Raw genomic sequence first — 19,661 nt, forward strand, 5'->3', positions numbered from 1 at the left:
ATGTATTTTCTTCGCAGAGCACCTGTCTCGCTGTGGACTACTGGCCGAGACCTCCTGCTCTTCAGTTTGAGCCTGTGTTTTGTGTGCGTGTGTGTGAAAGACAAGAGACATGACTTCCGAAAGCAACACCTATCATCTATGAAGATGTCTGCACTGCGGCTTCTGTGGGTCCCTGTGCTGTTGAATTTAACACACGGTGAGTGTCTTAAGCGCACCATGGAACATTTGAGTCACATTTCAAGCCTCACAGCCTTTATCTCTGTCTGTGTCAATCAGGCCATGAAAAAGCTGCAGGTACCCGTATAGCAGAAATCAACTCTCAAGATAAATTGAATCTGCTGCTGTCATAGGTGTGATTTTTAAAGTGTTTTGGATGGATGGATGGATAGATAGATCAAACACTATAATAAACATACATACATATACATATATTTATATACATGCACACAGACTATTTTATTATTATATATTTTATACATATTCAAAATGTTATTTATAATTTTATATACTGCATATAGATAGATAGATAGATAGAAACAAATATATACACAAATAATAAACTAATTAAAATGTGTACATACATATACACATTACTTTTTATATATTTTTTACAAAATGTTATATTTATAATTTTAGATTTCTATTTACATTTTTCTATTATATATATATATTATATATATATATATATATATATATATATATATATATATATATATATATTCATGCACATACAGTATATATGAAATTAATTGTATACTAATGTATATACAGATTTATGATATATAAAAATCTAATTATTATTATTTTATTACGGCTATTATTATGAGAAGTACTGCAGCACATGTATTCTTACCAGAGCCATTTGTGATTAATTATTAGACATTAAAAAATTGCACCTGAAGTAACATTAGTTGCTTCATTGCAAAGTTTTTTTTTTTACTTGGTGACCCAATCACCAATTTAGCACCTGTTCAGTGGTGGTATGTCTTTGCATTTGTTTATTTAGTCTTAGATGGCAGTGGGTGTGTTTATGGGTTTTGGGGTTCCCGGACTGCTGAGTAAAAACCCAAACCAGCTGTCACTGTTTGTAGAGAGTGTGTTGATGCTAAAATGGAGCAGCGTGTGATCGGGGTGGTCCAGACAGTAATATAGCTCTTGCCCAAAGCTTGGTTGCTTCTGTAACAAGCTGTTATTATCTTCTAGTTGGTTGTGAATGCTTTGTTTTGTTTGGTGTTTGTAGTGAGTGTCCAAAATATGTGGCTGTCAGTGCTCATGCCTAGCCTGAATATCTTTCATCTATGACTGTAAGAAGACCAGTGATGGAAATAAATCACTCTCTGGGGAACAGGTGTTGTCAGTTATGCCTCAGCGGCTATCAGCTGCTTAAATGTTTCACCTGTTTTCCAATGCAAGTCTTTATTATTTTGTATGCTAATTCTCCATAAGTACTGCAATCAAATGATGCACGTTTTGTAAGAGGTAAGAATCTGTTTGCTAAGAAACATACATTTCAATTTGCATGATGAGCTGTGCTTTATTGCACTAATTTATTAATTTAGATTAAAATTTAAAACATTAAGCAGACCCTTTTAACCAAAGCAGCTCATAAAGGTGATTAAGCATATGTTATGCTTATAATAGTTGCATTTATGGTTGCACTGATTCTATCTATCAAATATGTAATATTCCTTCATATTTCCTTAATACATGATGTTACGTATCATGCCCTAAGGAAGGAGTAAAAAATGTTGGAGCAGAAGGTTAAAACTAGAAAATGTGAAAGCTCAAAAGGAGAACTGTATCACAACTGTACTTGTGTAACACCTTTTTGGTACAGTAAGTCATCTCTCAGGATCACTGTAAGGGGCTTTAAGGAACCATTATTTAGAAGAGATGAAAGAGAATGGTTTAAATGAAGACTAATAGAAATCGGGACCTGTAATTATCACAGTCTTCTTGTGCTGTTCACACTGTGCGAGTCTCCACCAATCTCAACAGACACCTAATGTGATAACAGTTTCACCGACTGTTTAACAGCTGTATCATATCTTGCTTCAAACACTGTACTCCAGGAGTGGCATTAGACCGTCTGGATTGGTGATGCACGATGCTGTGGATGTTAATGTATCTTTGTTAGGTGTGTGCATGTTACTGGACGATGATTAGCTGGCAGCGAGCGTTCAGTAGTTCTGAAGGAAACATGGAGTGAAGCAGTGGGAGGTGGATGCAGTTAAGAAAAATTGGCAGAAATAGTCCTGACTGAAATACATATATACAGCATACAATGTTTTAGTCCTACAATATGATGGACTTTTCATTAAATTGCATTACAAACTGAAGAAAAAAGCATGCAACATTTCAATAGTGGCAGATAACACCACTGTGTTGTAATAGGTTATGTACTTTTTAATAAGGACACACAACATTAATACCATACCTGCCCATATATATTTTTTTCATGTTGGATATTGAGTTGTTGAAAAGTTGGTTTTCCCTATTTTTACATTTAGATTACTTTGCCATCATCTAACACTCTCTTAAAGTTATATTTGCCAATAGTCCCTAATAATTTAATAACAAATGTAAAATTAAGCAAATATCAAAATAAATATAAATTTTTCATACATTTTAATATCATGATAAATAGAATTTAAATTATTATGTTATTTATAAAAGAATATAAATTTATTTTATTAAAACAAAACTATATAGAATTTTAATACAGGCTATTTATTATTTAAGAATTAAAAAAAAAAAAATTTAAATCCAAATGGACAATCCCCTTAAACTTAAAATAAATTAAAATATTTAAAGTAAACACACAAATACATTTTAAAATTTTATTTAGACAAAATAATATAGAATTATATTTTAGGTCATTTTTTATTCAATTTACTATTTATCATATCAACCATTTCCTTTTAATATCAGTGGATTCCAATGAACAAACCACCTAACTTGAAGGGAGAGTTCACCCAAAAGTGAAAATTTGATGTTTATCTGCTTACCTTCAGGGCATCCAATATATAAGTGACTTGGTTTCTTCAGTAGAACACAAACCAAGATTTTTAACTCAAACCGTTGCAGTCTATCACTCTTATAATATAAGTGGATGGGAATCACAGCTAAAACATACACTAAAACCAAAAAAAAAAAAAAAACCATACACAAACAAAACTTGACGATACACTGATGTGTAAAGACACAAAATGATCGGTCTGTGCAAGAAACTGAACGGTATTTATATTGTTTTTTACCTCTGATTCACACAGTGTCTGAACTGTTAGAACTCTCCTGAGCATGTCCTCCTATGCGCGTTCTCAGCAGCAGCCGCGAGGCGTCATCTTCTTCTTCTTGCTTTATGGCGGATCGCAGACTTATAAATGCATTACCGCCACCTATCTCTCAAGTGGACCATTGACGCTCCTAATTGAGTTAGTGTCAATTGTCATATGCACTTATTCAACCTACACACCTAAATCACTAATGCAAAACAGATAAACATATAAACATCAAATTTCCATTTTTGGGTTAACCATTCCTTTTAAGCATGATAAAAAGTGCTCCTAAGGTAAAAAAAAATATGATTTAAAAATAGCAAATGTGTTTTAATATCATTTAGTAAGTATGTCTTGCTTATCAAGCAATCTATAATGGATCTACTGGCCAACTGCCAAGACAGCGCCACTGAGCATTAGCAGACAGGATGACTGTTTTGCTGATTAGTCCTATTTGAACAGCTTAGAAAGGTTGGGGGGCGGAAGGAAGATGGCTATTAATCATTTAACAGAGGTTAAAAACAGAGGCCTAGAAACAGGCAAACCAATGAGGAGCGAGTCTTTGTATTCCAAGCAGATTTTCAACAGAATCCAGTACTGTCATGTTGGCTCAGAAAGCAGTGACGCAGGTTTTGTGCATGCACGGGTCTGGCACTGTGGAAAATTGAAGTGCATGTGAGAAAAGGTGTGTCTGAATGCACGCGTGTGCGTGTTGGAAAGGAGATGAGACGGTGGGGGAGGGCGCAGAGAACGTGAATGCTAAATCTGGGCAAGGGCATGCAAGGACATAATGTATGAAGGACGTCTCTCGCTGGTTTAATATTTAAATCTTACATCAGTTAAATTGAGAAGCTAAGGGAATGGCAATTGCATGAGGAAAAGAGAAATTGTAGCGCAGCCCACCCATCAGCCCAGTTTCAAAAATGGATGTGATGGATGTTTCTTAGAGCTCAAAAAGAACAGGCTTTGTCTTTAGATCTGGTCGCCTGTGGAAATATCACTGCCATTTGCTATTTACCCTTGACCAGTGGCTCTCCAACAGAATCGCTCATTGTAGATTCATTGTAGAAAATAGATTAAAGACTGGAGGGGATGGAGATGAGAACATGGTGATTCAACAGGACGACTGTTAGACCAAAGTGAAAAAAATACTGGCCAACTTGATATCACATATTTGGTGATGTATCAAAGAGCCCTTGTTTCCATGGAAAGTCTCCACCCTGGAGCTCAGTGTTTGTCACAGATCTTTGCCATTTCTCATGAGGCCAGACCGTATATGTCACTGCTATACAGATTGAGAATGCTGGCTGGCATGGAAACGTTTTCCTCTGCTGCTTGTTTTCAAGCCTGAATCAGCTCTCAAAAGGGGTTTTCTTCTCTATCTTTGTATGTCTCATTGCACCACAGTAGAGCAAACATCAACAAGGTCATAGGTTCAATTCCCAGGAAATGCATGGACTGATTAGAATGCAATACAAGTTGCTTTGGGTAAAAGCATTTGTGAAATTGACGTCTCTCACATTTCCGTCCAAAAATGCATGCATTTAATATGGCCTAATTCAACACTTTAATGCATTAATTCAATCCTGGGATTAAGCGTCCATTGTGCTGTCTAATCTGGAATAAGTTGCATAATGTAATCTCTGTAAAAAGTGTTATGTAATGACCCTGCTGCTGCAGTGACATTGACAGAAGTGTAGATGGGAATTTTTGACAGGTCTGAGGTCAGCTTATTGTGCATATACTGGCTCTCCTTTGCTTTTAAAGGGCAATGTCTCCTTCAGTCCCATACTTTATAGAGTCCATTGACGTATCGTGCTTATTTCGATTCCTTAAAATCCCCAGATCTTTGTTGCTGTCATCTAAAGTCAGCATGAAATCAAAATTCACCATTTATCTGTTTTGTAAATGCATGTTATTGATCTTTTTGTGACACATGTTGGACGTCTCCAATCATTTAGTCTGCTTAAACCCCACTACTTTCATACAATCAACTACAAGCTTACATTCACTTTTGAGTGCAATGCTTACATCTCAAAATCCAATAAAAAACGATGCAAAGTCCTCATTCTACATTTTTTCTTTTCTATTACACTCAGATGTTCATCAGAACTCTGGCTAATGTTCCAGCAAGGTTCTCTCAAAGTTATGAACAAACATAAACTGAATGTAAGGAATACTTTAGGAAAGGAATAATTCAATTCCAGAATAAAAATTCCCTCATAATCTCTTCTTGCAAGAGATACAGCCCAATTTGAAAAAACTCACCCCCATGTCACCCAAGAAGTCTTTCTTTCTACAGTCAAAAAGAAATGAATGTTTTTCAGGAAAGCATTCCAGGATTTTTCTCCATATAGTGAACTTCAGTGGGACCCAACGAGTTGAAGGTCCAAATTGCAGTTTCAGTGCAACTTCAAAGCACTCTACACAATCCCAGCCAAGGAATAAGAATTTTATCTAGTGAAACGTTTTCGGCAAGATGAGCATTTGTGGTTAAAAAGTATATCAAGTCCACTATATGGAGAAAAATCCCTGAATGTTTTCCTCAAAGGCCTTAATTTCCTTTCGACTGAAGACAGACAGACATGAACATCTTGGATGACATGGGGGTAAATCATCAGGAATTTTTTATTCTGAAAGTGAACTAATCCTTTAAAAAAAAAAAAGGATTAAAAAGAGGACATTCATAACATTTGTAAAAATTTATGGGAAATAGTCTTAGAATATATTTTTATTAGCTGGTTGGAATCTTTAGCAAATCTAAGAATTAAAATACATTGTCATATTGTAAATTACAAAGGCATGATGCCTCATTAAAATAATTAATTGTAGTTTTTGGTGTTTTACTTAAAAAGTATCAAATTTAGATTTCAGCCTTCTATTGGTTAGCATGTTTTAGGAGTGTGTCAGCATGTGTTTATACCTTTCTTACCCTTTACTCTCAAACTGTAACGTTTCTATGATAATTGTCTTTCCTTCCCAGTCTACCCAGCCAATCAGAGGCCAATAAATCTCTGTCAATGATGATCAGTGATGTGATGGATGTAACACTGAAATGTTTAACTCTCTTTCTACCTCTTTCTATCTCTCTTGTTTTCTTCCTCTCTTGCCTTCCAGTTGATGTGGCACTAATTTTTACTTTTTCTATCCTTCCCCCTTTCCTCTCAGCCATCAAAAGCAAATCGTAAATATTGTTTTCCTGAGTATTACAGTAAAGAGATGCCCATAAAAAAAAATAAAAAAAAATCAATATAGCAGAAAGTCCTACAGGACGACTCTAGTTAATAATGTAAATCTGTAGCTGTGATTGATGTGTGTGCAATGTTTCCTGTCCCTCATTTCATTGCACAATATATACTTCTCCAGAGGTCAGAATTGCAAAAAGATCATTGGTTGAGAGCGATGCAGATGTCTATGTGGAAACTGCAGGGGGAAGTGTGAGAGAGAGATACTTGGAATATCAGGTGTGTTCTTTTTTTCTGATATTTGCGGCTTCCTGACATATATAGAGACTTGCATCTATATTTGAAATAGATTAATGCCTTGAAAAAAGCATCAGCTCACTGCTAACAATTTATTTCCCCTCAAAAAAAAAAAAAAAAAAACCAAGCAAATATTGTGCTCTGAGATCACAGTTAATTCTGACTATTTCAATGCACAATCAGTTTTTATGAGTGGAAATAAAACTTAGAAAAAAACGCTCTGCCTTGAACTAAAAATCCAGCATGCATAATTCCAAAAAATGGGAATGTATGCAAAAAAATAAATAAAGAAAAGGAGATTTTGACGCAGTAATGCCTGTCAGTTCTAAACAAGAAGTGGGCATCATTAAGACTTAATAGAGTGCTTTATGAAGTAAGGCAGTTGTGTCTGTTTTTCTGTCACTGAATGTTTTGTTCTTCCTGTAGCTTGGCTCTGCCATGGGGCGTGTGTGGAAGTGGACTCCGACACAGAGGCAGTGATTGGGAAAGGCTTTAAATTGGGCTGTATCTCTTGCAAGAAGAGAGGGGAGGTACCGGCCTTTGCCACAGTGGACTGGTGGTTCATGGCCAAAGGCGAGAGTGAATTTGCACATGTGAGTATGAGACCAAACACCAGGCATTACAGCTCAACTTCACATTACTTAAGTCAAATTGCACATGATGCATTACCTAAATTAATGTGCAGTTGCTTTTTCAAATCCTTTTTTTGTCCAAAAGTTATAGTACAGCTGCGTGCCTGCAATCAATGCAGCTAAATGATTTCCATGGTTAAAAAAAACAAATATCTAAACCTCAAAGCAGATTTAAAACATTTTTAATGCAAAGCCAGAATCATGCATTTGCTATGACTGTCTTTGTGGTCAGAAGTGAATTACTGCACATTTTCAAAAATGAACATTCCCGAGCGGAATCTGCGGACATTTTACAAGGAGGGCAGATTAAGCCCTTTGCTATTACAACAACCAAAAAAGTACAGTGCCAACAAACAATCAATTTCAATGTTATGCCACAGTCATTTGTGAGAGGCAGCATATTATATTACTTGAATTATATTTGTTATGCGATAATGAATGAGAATGAGAAACATTACATAGCGTGAGGAATATATTATATACACTTTAAAAATATTTTGTAATATTTAATATTTACAGTTCCATTAAAAATGTGAGATTATTGGCATATTAAAAGTAATACAAAGCTAATTTTATGTCCTGCAGTTTTCACAGTTTCTGCACATTTTACCCTTTTTATGGCCTCTCCAGAATACTGGATAAAGATTTATAAAATCATTTAATAGAGAATTAAATGTAATAAAGTATAAATGTACTCAATTATATGTACTAATGTCCAACAGAAACTATATTATCACTACACTGTAAAATTATTCATGCTGATAAAAAAAGATAACATTTTACAAGAAAATACTATTTCAGTCTTTCTTCTTCAAAATTAAATTTTTAATTCAATATTACTTTCTCTTGTTTTTGTAAATTTTGCAGAATTTTCTAGCAACTTATATTATAATGAGTTATAAAAGTAAATCTTTTACCAGTTTTTTTTTTTTCAGGGTAAGACCACCATCTAGCCAATGAACAGTTATAGAACAGACCAAAACTCAATTTTTTATTAATTCTTTTTTTATGTTAATATACTGCTTTTATTATTATTATTATTATTATTATTATTATTATTATTATTATATTAAAAAACTGATTTTTCTCATTTACAGTACATGACTTTGAAAAACTAAAATTGAAAATGATATTACATTTATAGCTCTTCTATGACCATTAAAGGAATAGTTTACCCAAAATGAAAATTCTGTCATCATTTACACACCATCAAGTTGTTCCAAACCTGTGCGAGTTTCTTCATTCTGTTGAACACAAAAGAAGATATTTTGAAGAATGCTGATAACCAAACAGTTGACAAAACGGTAGCCTTTGACTTTCATAGTATATTTGTTCCATACAGTTTGGTTACCAACATTCAAAATATCTTCTTTTGTATTTCACAGAGGAAAGAAACTCATACAGGTTTGGAACAACTAAATGTTGGCAGAATTTCACATCTCTTTAACCTGCTAGTGCTCTTTTGTAGAAAGGGGGCAGTGTGGAGCAAAATACAGACATTGTGTCTTTATACCAGCTATTTTTAGAGACACAAAATACTGGAGAATTTAAAAATGGGTGTTTTGGTTGCTGAATAAATGCTGTGTCCTTCACAGCAGTCTCACAAGCTAATAAGAGTTCTTCTTTCTTACAATTAGATCTACAGTTATGCAAATATATCAGGCTACATAACGGATGACCGCTTCGATGACCGCCTGGCCTGGAACGGCAGTAAAAAAACCAATGATGTGCAGGACGGCTCAATTTTCATCCTTAACATCACTTTCAACGACACCGGCATCTATCGATGTTTCTTCGACCGCACCCTTGTCTTCCCCAATTACAAGTACCGCACCAGCTCCACCAAGTTTATCAACATCAACGTAGTAGGCAAAGGTATGTTCATTAAAGGGTTACTCCACCCCAAAATGAAAATTTTGTCATTATTCACTTACCCCCATGTCGTTCCAAACCCATTAAAGCTTTGTTCATCTTTGGAACAGAATTTAAGATATTTTGGATGAAAAACCGGAGGCTTGAGACTGTCCCATTAACTTCCAAGTAAACTACACTGTCAAGGTCCAGAAGAGTATGAAAGACATCGTCAGAACAGTCCATCTGCCATCAGTGATTCAACCGTAACGTTCTGAAGAGACGAGAATACTTTTTCTACGCAAAGAAAACAAAATAACTTTATTCAACAATTTGTCTCCTCTGTGTCTCTCCACATCACTGTAGCGCCATTTTGGAGAACATCTGCATCGCGCTGCACAGATGCGCTGTTTTTGTTCAAATTAAAGCGTAAATACATGTAAAAAACCTATCCTTGTGTCGCGGCTGACACAGAAGAGCGTAAGCTGCTTGCGTTCAGCAAATATTCTCCAAAATGCCGCTACAGTGATGTTGAGAGATACAGAGGAGATGAATTGTTGAATAAAGTCATAATTTTTATTTTCTTTACATACAAAAAGTATTCTCGTCGCTTCATAAAATTCAGATTGAACCACTGACGGCAGATGGACTATTCTGACAAAGTCTTTAATACTCTTCTGGACCTTGACAGTGTAATTTACTTGGCAGTCAATGGGACAGTCACAAGCCTCCCTGTTTTCATCTAAAATATCTTAAATTGTGTTCTAAAGACAAAAAAAGCTTTTACGGGTTTAGAACGACAAGGGGGTAAGTGATTAATGACAACATTTCCATTTTGGGGTGGAGTATCCCTTTAAAACAAAGAGTGGGAATAAGGAGATTTACACGAGATGACACAAATGTAAACAGACACAAATAAAAGTAAGGAGGTGACAACATCATTGGCCAGCAATATCCACAGTTCAGCCTGGAAAGGAACTCAAGGGTGTGTCCATAAAGAAAGATGAGTCAACACCGAATAGAAATGCCTTTGAAATGTCAAAAACAAGGACACTGTCATTGCCTTTACACGGCCCTGAAAGCAAAGTGTTTTCATGGCAGCAGCAGCACCAAGGCTTTCATCATCATTGGTGTCCTTGACTCACCAATGCTTATCTGTTTGAAAGCAAGGATGTTATTTAAAACATTTTTTTTATAGTGGATTGATGTAACAACATTATTGTAATTTGTTTTTCTTTGAGCTTGTTTTCAAACAAGTACTTAAACTGCTCCAAACATCCCAGTGTGTTGTATATGGCAACAATGTTTGATATAAGTTTGATAACTATGCTAAAAAGATAAAGCATTTTGTAGGAAAACAAAATAAACAAATAGTAAATTACAAATTATTAAGGAAAATTGTGTATAAAACCATGTCCCATTAGTCAAAGCGTCAACGGTGTTGTTATTGTTGATTAAAACAGACTTAATATGTAACATTTTGTTTTTGATAATTAAAATAAAGCTGAAATAAAATAAAATAAAATATAAATATTAGATGGAAAATTTAAAATAAATTAACTTTGGCAACTAACTGAAATAAAATGTTATAGTTGAAGTACTATTACTACAAAAACTGAAATATAAATTAAAGCTAAACAGAAATGTAAAAACTAATAGAAATAACAAAAAATTACTAAAATTGAAACTAAATTTAAAATGAAACCTGAAAATATAAAAATAATAAAAAATATAAAAAAAAATACTAAAATAACAAAAAACTAAAATCCAATAATACAAGCCAGATCACACAAATACAAACAAAAACAAAAAAAATATAATTTTTACTCTTATAATCTTCCATTTTTTTCTTATAAAAATTTTGTATCACAATTTGGACTGCCACGTTTCTGGCAGTAAAGTTTATCTTAATCTTCCAAGTAGCCTTTCTATTTTTGAGTTTAAAAGAGGCTTCTATAAGGTTCAGATCCCACTGTAATGAACAATTTTAGACTGAGTTTGATAGCCAGTCATCACAAGGCAAGGCGCTGATGTCTTATTTTGTGTTTTAGGGGGAAGTATGTGCAGAGTATTTTGGACAAACACTTTCCACCATTAATACAATGCATAATAAACAGCCAAATGATCAAATTATAATTTTCTGTTGTTGATGCACTCAAAATCAGCTTTTGAGGAATCTGAGGGGTCACATGTCTGCTTTGATGCTTCTGGTGACAACATGTCATATTTGCTGACGGTGATAAATCAGTCAAAAGTAATTCGATAAGGTGTTATGGACTGTATGAAAGTGTGAAAGTTATAAAAGAGCCTAATATCGATTTCTGAACTGAATTTTAATTTTTTCTCACTCACCCCAGCTACACGAGGCATGGCGTCCATCTTTTCTGAGATCATGATGTACGTGTCTATCATCGTGTTGCAGTTGTGGCTGTTGGTGGAGATGGTCTACTGTTACAGGAAGATCGCAGCAGCTGGAGAGGGAGCACTGAAAGATAGCCAGTGAGTCGCATGTCTACAGTTTCCATTTTCCTCAGACTTCCTTTCTGTTTGCTCTTTCTTGATAATAAACACCTGTCAGCCTCATAAAGGACCCTTAGGGATATCCTATTAAAACAGGAAATTTGGGATTAAACATATTGACCATATCACCATAAACAGACGTGAAAATCTATTTAGTTTTATTTAGTTTCATGGTAAAATCAAATTTTGCTCATTTTGTGAACTTATTGGATTAGTGCATTAGCATGTACACTCTGTACACTCCATTGAACCTTTAAATTCCACAAATCATTATTTAATGGAAAAAGGTTCTTTAGTATCTTTATTTTTAAAAGAATAGTTCACCCAAAAATAAAAATCGGGCCATCCAAGATGTAGATGTAGATTTTGTTTCTTAATCAGAAAAAGAAGCATTACATCACTTGCCCATCAATGGATCCTCTGCAGCTGATAAAAACATCACAATAATCCACAAGTAATCCAAGTGACTCCAGTGCATCAGTTATCATCTTGTGAAGTGGAAAGCTGGTTTCAAAGCCAACAAACATGCAGTGAAAACTAAAACATCGGTTTTATAAATGAAAAAAAAAATATAGAAAAATGCTATAATTAAAAACAAAACAAAAAAACATTTACCTTTCCGCCTCTAGATTTCACTGCTTTTCTTCCTTCGAAACTATATTTCCCTTAATCCCAAACTGATCTACATTTTTCTACAAGCTGCTGTTCTCAAAACCTTTCGCCCTTCTTCATGAACTTTTCTGTCCCTTCTGCCTTTCTTTCCCTCCTTCCGTTCTCTTAGGGCGGAATATTTAGCTATAACCTCGGAGAGCAAAGATAATTGTGCAGGTGTAGCGGTGGCAGAATAACACAGGTGGGTTCGTTAAATGTAACTGTGATGGTCACATCTGGAATTTTTGCATTCCAAGTCAGTTAAACAATCTGCCTTTCATTTTATTTCAGGTCCAAAAAAAGTCTCAAGCCAAAAGCTTGACGCTCCATCCATCATGGCCTCCTCTGTCAACATCACCGGATCTCTGTGAAGCCACAGGGCTGCTGTTTTGACCTCTGTGTATGACTGTGAAAGAACCGTCATTCTAACCATCAGGGAAACACACAGGAACACATCGTGTGTTTTAAGGCTCTAGATGAGAACTTTGAGGTTAATGAATGAATGGTGGATTGAAACATATTTATAACATTATTTAAAGATCAAACATACATATTAAAAAATAAATAAAACTTATATATTAGGGGTGTAACAGAACTGTAGGCTGGTTTGTTCAGTAAAGCATTATATAAAAAAAAAAAAAAAAAAAAAAAAAAAAATTTTACGCCCCCCCCTCCAAAAAAAAAAAACGAAGTACATAACGACAAGTCATATTTGTGTACCATTACACCTCTAATATATATAAAGGAATCATAACATCTCATGTTTGGTAGCTATAGGGACATGTGATTAGCATTACATAGCTAATGCCAACGCACATTTACAAGAGCTTCCTATCTGAAAACTGTGTGTCATGTACAGGGGATTTTAACCAGAACTAATGTAATTAAACACTGCTAAGTTAACCACAACATTTAAGAGAATGATACGAATAGCTTTATGGTCCTCACAACGTCTGCTTTTCACCCACAACCATTATTTTGTGCTTTATTTATTTAAAATCTTAATACCAAGGCATTAAAGACTAATACAGGGTGCTGGTCATGATGTTTTTATAGATGTAATGACAATTTAAGTGAATTACTATGTACCAGTGAGAGGTTTTAAAAGAAATAATAGCGAAGCTAATGAATGTCACGTATATGCTAATAAATATATGTGATAAAAATATTAAAAGCAATGTGCCTTAGAGGATTTGTGCTATTAATTTCTCAAGCTGGCCTCAGAATTCCTCTACTTTTCTTTATGTCTTTGCTGACAAGATAATCAAGGGCTGCATGAAATCAATTGAGACTGAATGAAGTTTAAAATGTGCCTCCAGTAGGAAAGATGTTTATGCCTCTGGCTCCACATGCATGATCATTTCAAAAGAAAACATGAATCGTTTTCATTCACAAATGCAGCAAGAAGCTTCCTGTCTTTCCTCTCCCTCTATAGTAGCCCAACTCTGGTTTTCTTACTTTTTATATCTTTCATTAGGTGGTTGTTAAATTGGAGATTTTTACTGCATGATTTTAAATACCGTCTTAGACTGTTGTAACACCAGATCCGTTTCATCCTCGACCGAGGAAAACTTTTAACTCCACAGCTGCTTTTAGTGCTGTGATTACTAAACATAGATGATATCGTACTAACACTTAGATGTCACAGAATATCTGACATGATGTCTGCACCTCTGTAAAGTATCAACACAACGACTTGACGGCCTCAACAATTCCAGGGTGCATTTTAGGTTGAAGTGAAAATGTTGCTGGCCAAAAAAATCATGGACAAGTATATAATAAAATACATTTAAAAATACAGCTGATGTGTTTTTCTGAATCTTCTCCCTCTTGATCTACATGCGAGATTAAGGGTTCATCATATAGTAAAACACAGTATTACAGAAATATTGTGAAATATTATTATAATTTCAAGGAGCAGTTTCTTATTAAAATATATTTTAAAATGTAACTTATTCCAATGATGTTAAATTTGAATTTTCAGCATCATTACTCCTGTCTTCAGCGTCACATGATCCTTTAGAAATCATTCGAATATGCTGATTTGCTGCTCAAGTAACATTTATGTTTCAGTGTTATAAAATTTGTACTGCCTAACTTTTTTTTGTGGAAATCATACACTACCATTCAAAAGTTTGGGGTAAATAAAATATAATGAAAAAGAAAGTATACTTTTATTAAACAAGGACAAATTAAATTGGTCAAAAAAAACAAAAAATACATATAACTAAATAAATAAAAAAAAAAATCTAAATAAACAATCAAAAAAAAAAAAATGATAATGGTTTCCACAAAAATATTAAGTAGCAAAAACTAGTAATAAAAAATTAACACCAACAACAGATAATAAATGAGCATACAAAATCATAATCATACCAACTTCCCCACTTGCTCAGGAAGTATCAACCTGTGAAAAAAGGAAATTATCCAAACAGTAATAAATACAATTTTTGGCATTTTTTATTATACATTTGTGACCGTCACAAATCATCTTTACAATCGTGTCTATACAATACATCCCACCATCACTCGCTCCCTCCCTGACCCGAATAAATAGCACACACTTTCATCACTCAGAGCAAGGGCTTTGCACAGCAGCGCCCGCAGACAGACAGACAGACACACTCTGATAACACACTCAGAGGAGCGAGAGATCACAGAGGCTGAAGGGCACGACAAATACAGAGACAGAAATGAAATGGTTGGACAGGGGACATCAGTAACAGACAGTCCAAATGTAACTAATGAAACTAATGAAACAAAGGACCAAAAAAAAAAATCCAACTCATAGCCTCTGGGTGAATCTCACCAAGAACATGCACATAGTATTTCTCATTAAAATCTATACTTTTTTTTTTTTTTTTTTTTTTTTTTGAATTGTGACATTGGTTTTATTTCAATTCCCATTACTGAGGATAATTTATATATTAATTGTACAGTATTCAAAAGTATTTGTTTTACGGTTTGTAAATTATGCTTATTTTAATGTAAAATAATTGTCTGCACAGGACAGGATGGTTTTCATTATTGCATTAGTGTAGTGAGAATCACAGACAAAAAATTATTTAATAAAAATTTAAATAAAAATTATGAGGGGTGCTTAATTGTCATAAAAATGCCACAATGCAAAAAAAAAAAAAAAGTTTTTTTTGAGGTGAAACAGACATGTTCTGTGTGAGACTGGCATACAGACAATGGTCCTCCTGATCTTGAGTTCTGGTTGGTCCCAAACGTCCAGCCTGAGGAACGACTGAAGTTCTGAGAAGATCTGTGTGCACATCAGCTGCTCAAGCTAATAGTAACCCTGAACAGTTCAAGTTTGATTCCAGTGAAACTCGACAAGTTTCTCGACACCTCAACTACACAAAACAGCTCCTTTCACTCCTAAGTCATAAATACACAGGGATTTCAAACAAAAATAGCAACTAAAACATTAGGGAGAAAGAAGAAATGCTTAAAATTGTATAACAATCTGCACTCTGGTGCTCTACCCTAAGTAAAAGTTTGACTTTTTGCATTCTTTCTTGTAGATTCACTTTTGCCCATTACAATTTTTCCACATGATTATTGCTAAAATGGGAATTCATATTCATACCACTCGTTCCACCCATTTCTGCACTGGTCCTTGTTTGAGCAGAAACACAGTGACGTTAGACTGTAATTCAAGTCTATTAAATAAATACTGCAATGGTCTGACACTTTAAACAAGTTTCAGTAACAGCTCTGAAATCAGCAAAACACTAACATGAGAGAAAATTGAAAGTTCTCTCCCATGACGACATAAAAATAACAATCGTGAAACGACGGTTGGAGGTTGATTTCAGACATATCCCTCTTTAAAATCTTTAGCGCATCTCTCCCAAGCTCTTTATTGAAAGGTCCATGATGAAATTCAGTTTTCAGACACGCAGTACGGACCAAACGGCTCAAGATGCAGCACAGCTGTAAGTCACAGACGCTCCCGTACATGTGTTATTATTGCTTCAGACCCAGAGTTCACGGTTTTCTGATTAATAAAAGAGTTGTTATACGGCTAGTATAAAGTCCTGTAGCTGCTGCTGGGACACAAAGGTGAGCTAGAAGATACCCACATCAATCCCAACATTAATGTCACTGAGTTGAGCACCGTGTCCCGTCTATGATTTGGCCCCTCGTGGACGGCTATGTAATGTCACGGTAGGGTGAAGGGGTTACCGTACGCTCTCACTGATCCGTCAGAGTTTCTGGTTCGGATTCAGACTCCTGCTGCACCTCAGGTGTGATCATTCCTCTGTGGAGCTTCTCCAGAGACTGTTTCATCTACAAGAGAGAGGACAAAACAATATGAAATCAAACTAGCTTTTATTGTTTTCATAATAAATTTGTCTTGTCTTATTTGCACAAGATTTAGCATCAAGAAAACCCTTGCTGAAAGATATTAAAGCCAATATTCTAAGTCTAAGCTGGTTGGTTGCTCCAACCTTTTTACAGAGGGTTCTGGCACTTTTCTGGACAATTTCACGAAATGTTCACAGACTTATTGACAGACAGTTATTACTTCTAACTTGTTTTCAGCAAATGCAGCCTGATGAAGACATCTTAAGTTCAGCTCAAGCACCCACCTGATCCAGAAGTGTGACGGAAGATTGTAGGATCTGCTGCCATTTGTTCATCTGGGCCTGGTGGAACTGCCTCTGGAGCTGCAGGACCTGCGCCCACTCTCCTGCTGTCTGCGGCAGAGGACTGCGCAAAGAAACAGAACAGAATCAGTATGCTGAAAAACAGCGTGTGTGTACAGCCACTCAGTTTGACCCTATACCTGTCAGTTAAAGAGTACGAGTGCCAGGTCTCCAGCGTGTGTGCGGCCCGCTCGAGCGCCCAGAGTTTGTAGAAGAGCATCATGTTCAGAGCCACCAGAACGACCAGACTGAAGGAAGAACAGAGAGATTTCAATATAGCCTTCTATACTTGATGGTGCAATATCAATGGTGAACAAGTGTGTGCGCGCTTTTCTTGAAGCACAGACTGAGGCTCTACCTGACACAGATCCTACATGCAGGAGGAAGCAAGGAAATCAAGATGAGAGAGAGAGAGAGAGAGAGAGAGAGGATCAGCAAGGAGACATATTAGTACACAGAAAAAAAGAGAGAAACAGAAGAAGAAATGCTCCTTACATGTTGGTATTATTTTAAATGGGGTCTAAAGTATTGCACAGAAAATAGGAAGTATGTTAAAAGGGATAGTTAACTTATAATTATTATTTCTAATATCATATACTCAACCTCATGTTGCATTGATTTTTTTTCTTCAGCGGAACCTAAAAATATTTTGTTAGCTTGTCTTTATAACTTTAAAGCTTACTGTCTATATACTTGGATGCTATGTTCCAATTTTTCTGACGCTGTATGATAGCTTTTTGTGAGAAAAAAAAACTCAATTTAAGTTAATATTTACTCAATTTACTGAAAAAAAAAAAAGTACAATGAAGACACCAGTTCCCATCTGCGTTTATTGTATAGAAAAACACAGCTTGGAAATTCTGCCTTTTGTGTTACACAGAAAAAAAATTTACAGGTTTCAAATGATATGAGGACCAGTAAAAGATGGCAATTTTCTTGAAATGATTCATTCACGTTGACTTTAAAAATAAACATTATCAGAAGTGTTGTCCAATGAGGCACTCATTACGGTACATTCTGCTCTTCAGAAATCAGAGCCGAGTGTAACGTGCAGAAAAAGAAGCCACCACTGTAGTGATGATGACCTGGCGGTCTCAGTCAGCTCAGATTGAATCTTGTTCATCTTGTTCGTGTTAACCTTGATATTACAAATGCACACAGACTAATATTTACAGACTGCCAAAGCTGAAAACACTCACATGAAGCTCACGATGAGCAGGATGGTGGAGATGCTATTGTTGTTGTTGCCGGCTCCACGCCACCTCATCCCTAATTTCACATACTGAGCACCTGAAAAAACAGTAAAATTACTCATTAGCAGGCATGTGATCAGATACGGACAAAAAAGAAAAAAAAAAGAAAAAAGAAAAACTGAATTATATATTATATAAAATTCTATAAGTATTGAACACTTCGAAAACGTGTTACTATTGCAATATGAGTAATGCACTATAAAATTTGTTTTATTTCTTTATTTTATCAAAATTATTTTATAATATTAATAATAATAATAATTTTTATTTTATTTTTTTTCACAGGACAACAGTAAAATTACAATAGGAATATTTATAGCTAAATAAATATTATTTAATATTTAAAATTCATAATTTAAAAGGAAAATCTAAATTATTATTTAAAATATTACTTTTACTTTATTAAATTATAATTATTAATTATAAAAAGACATACTATTACTGCAATAACTAGTGTACTGTAAAATAAAAGAGTATGTAACAATAAAAAATAATAATTTATTTTATAGAACAACAGTTGTCAGATTTACACAAATCATACTTCTCAGATCGAAAAATTCACATATCTGTTTATTCCAGTAAAAGCATGATGTACATATTATTATTAGTATTATATATTTAAATATTTTTATTAAATTAAATATTATTTTATATATTATATATTATTAAATATTAGTTTTGTTAAATTTTTCAATTATATTATTTTTACAAATCAAAGATATATTACTATTGCATACTGTACTGTAAAATAAAAGTGAGCATTTAATAATAATCTAATTTAATTTACAGAGCAACAGTAAAATTACAATGCTAAAACTGATGGCTGTCTTAATTTCTTTCTTGCTTTTTTGCTCAGATTTATATAATTCACATGGGTCATACTTCTAAGGTCAGAAATTATGGAAATCTGCATAAATATGGAAAAATCACATCCCAGATTCGTCCAGTTAAAGCAATTATGCATTCCACCACTAGATGTCAACACATTCCACATGGTCGCTTAAATCAGACTTGATGGAATTCAGTTCTGGTGCTGCCCTGCATCGACTGACTCACCAGCTTCTCGCCCTTCGCGCTCATCTCCATTTCCTCGGTCGCCCCGCTCCCCGCCTCCTCCTCCCGCTCCGTCCCTTTCTCTCTCCCGCTCTCCTGCGCATCTGGGACAGTTGCGTTTGCGTCTGCGCAGGCCGGGGGGAGTCTTGGCGGAGTCCGCAGAAGGCAAATCCCCGGTACTCACTACAGAAACGTCCGACTGTAACAGCGTTTCCAGCTTACACACCTCCATCTCTGACGAGGAACATGGGATAATTTTTAGCACCAATGTCACAGTCAAGGT

General features: G+C 34.9%; 2 protein-coding genes across 9 annotated transcripts in view; one reads left to right on the plus strand and one right to left on the minus strand.

Moving 5' to 3' along the window:
• LOC109106059 (sodium channel subunit beta-1-like) lies at positions 1 to 12,966 on the plus strand. Of its 2 annotated transcripts, XM_042741503.1 has the most exons (6): positions 1 to 196; positions 7,187 to 7,353; positions 9,030 to 9,267; positions 11,601 to 11,742; positions 12,545 to 12,616; positions 12,706 to 12,966. In XM_042741503.1, exons 1-5 carry the CDS (start codon positions 1 to 3, stop codon positions 12,609 to 12,611), a joined length of 810 nt encoding a protein of 269 aa, XP_042597437.1. In that variant the 3' UTR covers positions 12,612 to 12,616; positions 12,706 to 12,966. The 2 variants fall into 2 exon arrangements, with proteins under 2 accessions (XP_042597437.1, XP_042597439.1); XM_042741505.1 differs by lacking the exon at positions 12,545 to 12,616.
• A 1,886-nt stretch (positions 12,967 to 14,852) lies between these two features.
• The window catches only part of LOC109106060 (protein Aster-A-like), a 29,923-nt gene continuing 25,114 nt past the window's right edge, over positions 14,853 to 19,661 (minus strand). For 6 of the 7 annotated variants that reach the window (XM_042741507.1, XM_042741506.1, XM_042741511.1 and 3 more), the window contains 6 exons: positions 19,382 to 19,612; positions 18,272 to 18,362; positions 17,431 to 17,442; positions 17,213 to 17,320; positions 17,016 to 17,136; positions 14,853 to 16,713 (listed from right to left, as the gene is read on the minus strand). In XM_042741507.1, the coding sequence (XP_042597441.1) occupies positions 16,618 to 16,713; positions 17,016 to 17,136; positions 17,213 to 17,320; positions 17,431 to 17,442; positions 18,272 to 18,362; positions 19,382 to 19,612 (659 nt within the window). In that variant the 3' untranslated portion in view covers positions 14,853 to 16,617. The remainder of the gene's footprint in view (positions 16,714 to 17,015; positions 17,137 to 17,212; positions 17,321 to 17,430; positions 17,443 to 18,271; positions 18,363 to 19,381; positions 19,613 to 19,661) is intronic. The other variant, XM_042741510.1, reaches the window with a different exon arrangement.

This window comes from Cyprinus carpio, chromosome B16, assembly GCF_018340385.1.
Source record: "Cyprinus carpio isolate SPL01 chromosome B16, ASM1834038v1, whole genome shotgun sequence".
Lineage (NCBI taxonomy): Eukaryota > Metazoa > Chordata > Actinopteri > Cypriniformes > Cyprinidae > Cyprinus > Cyprinus carpio.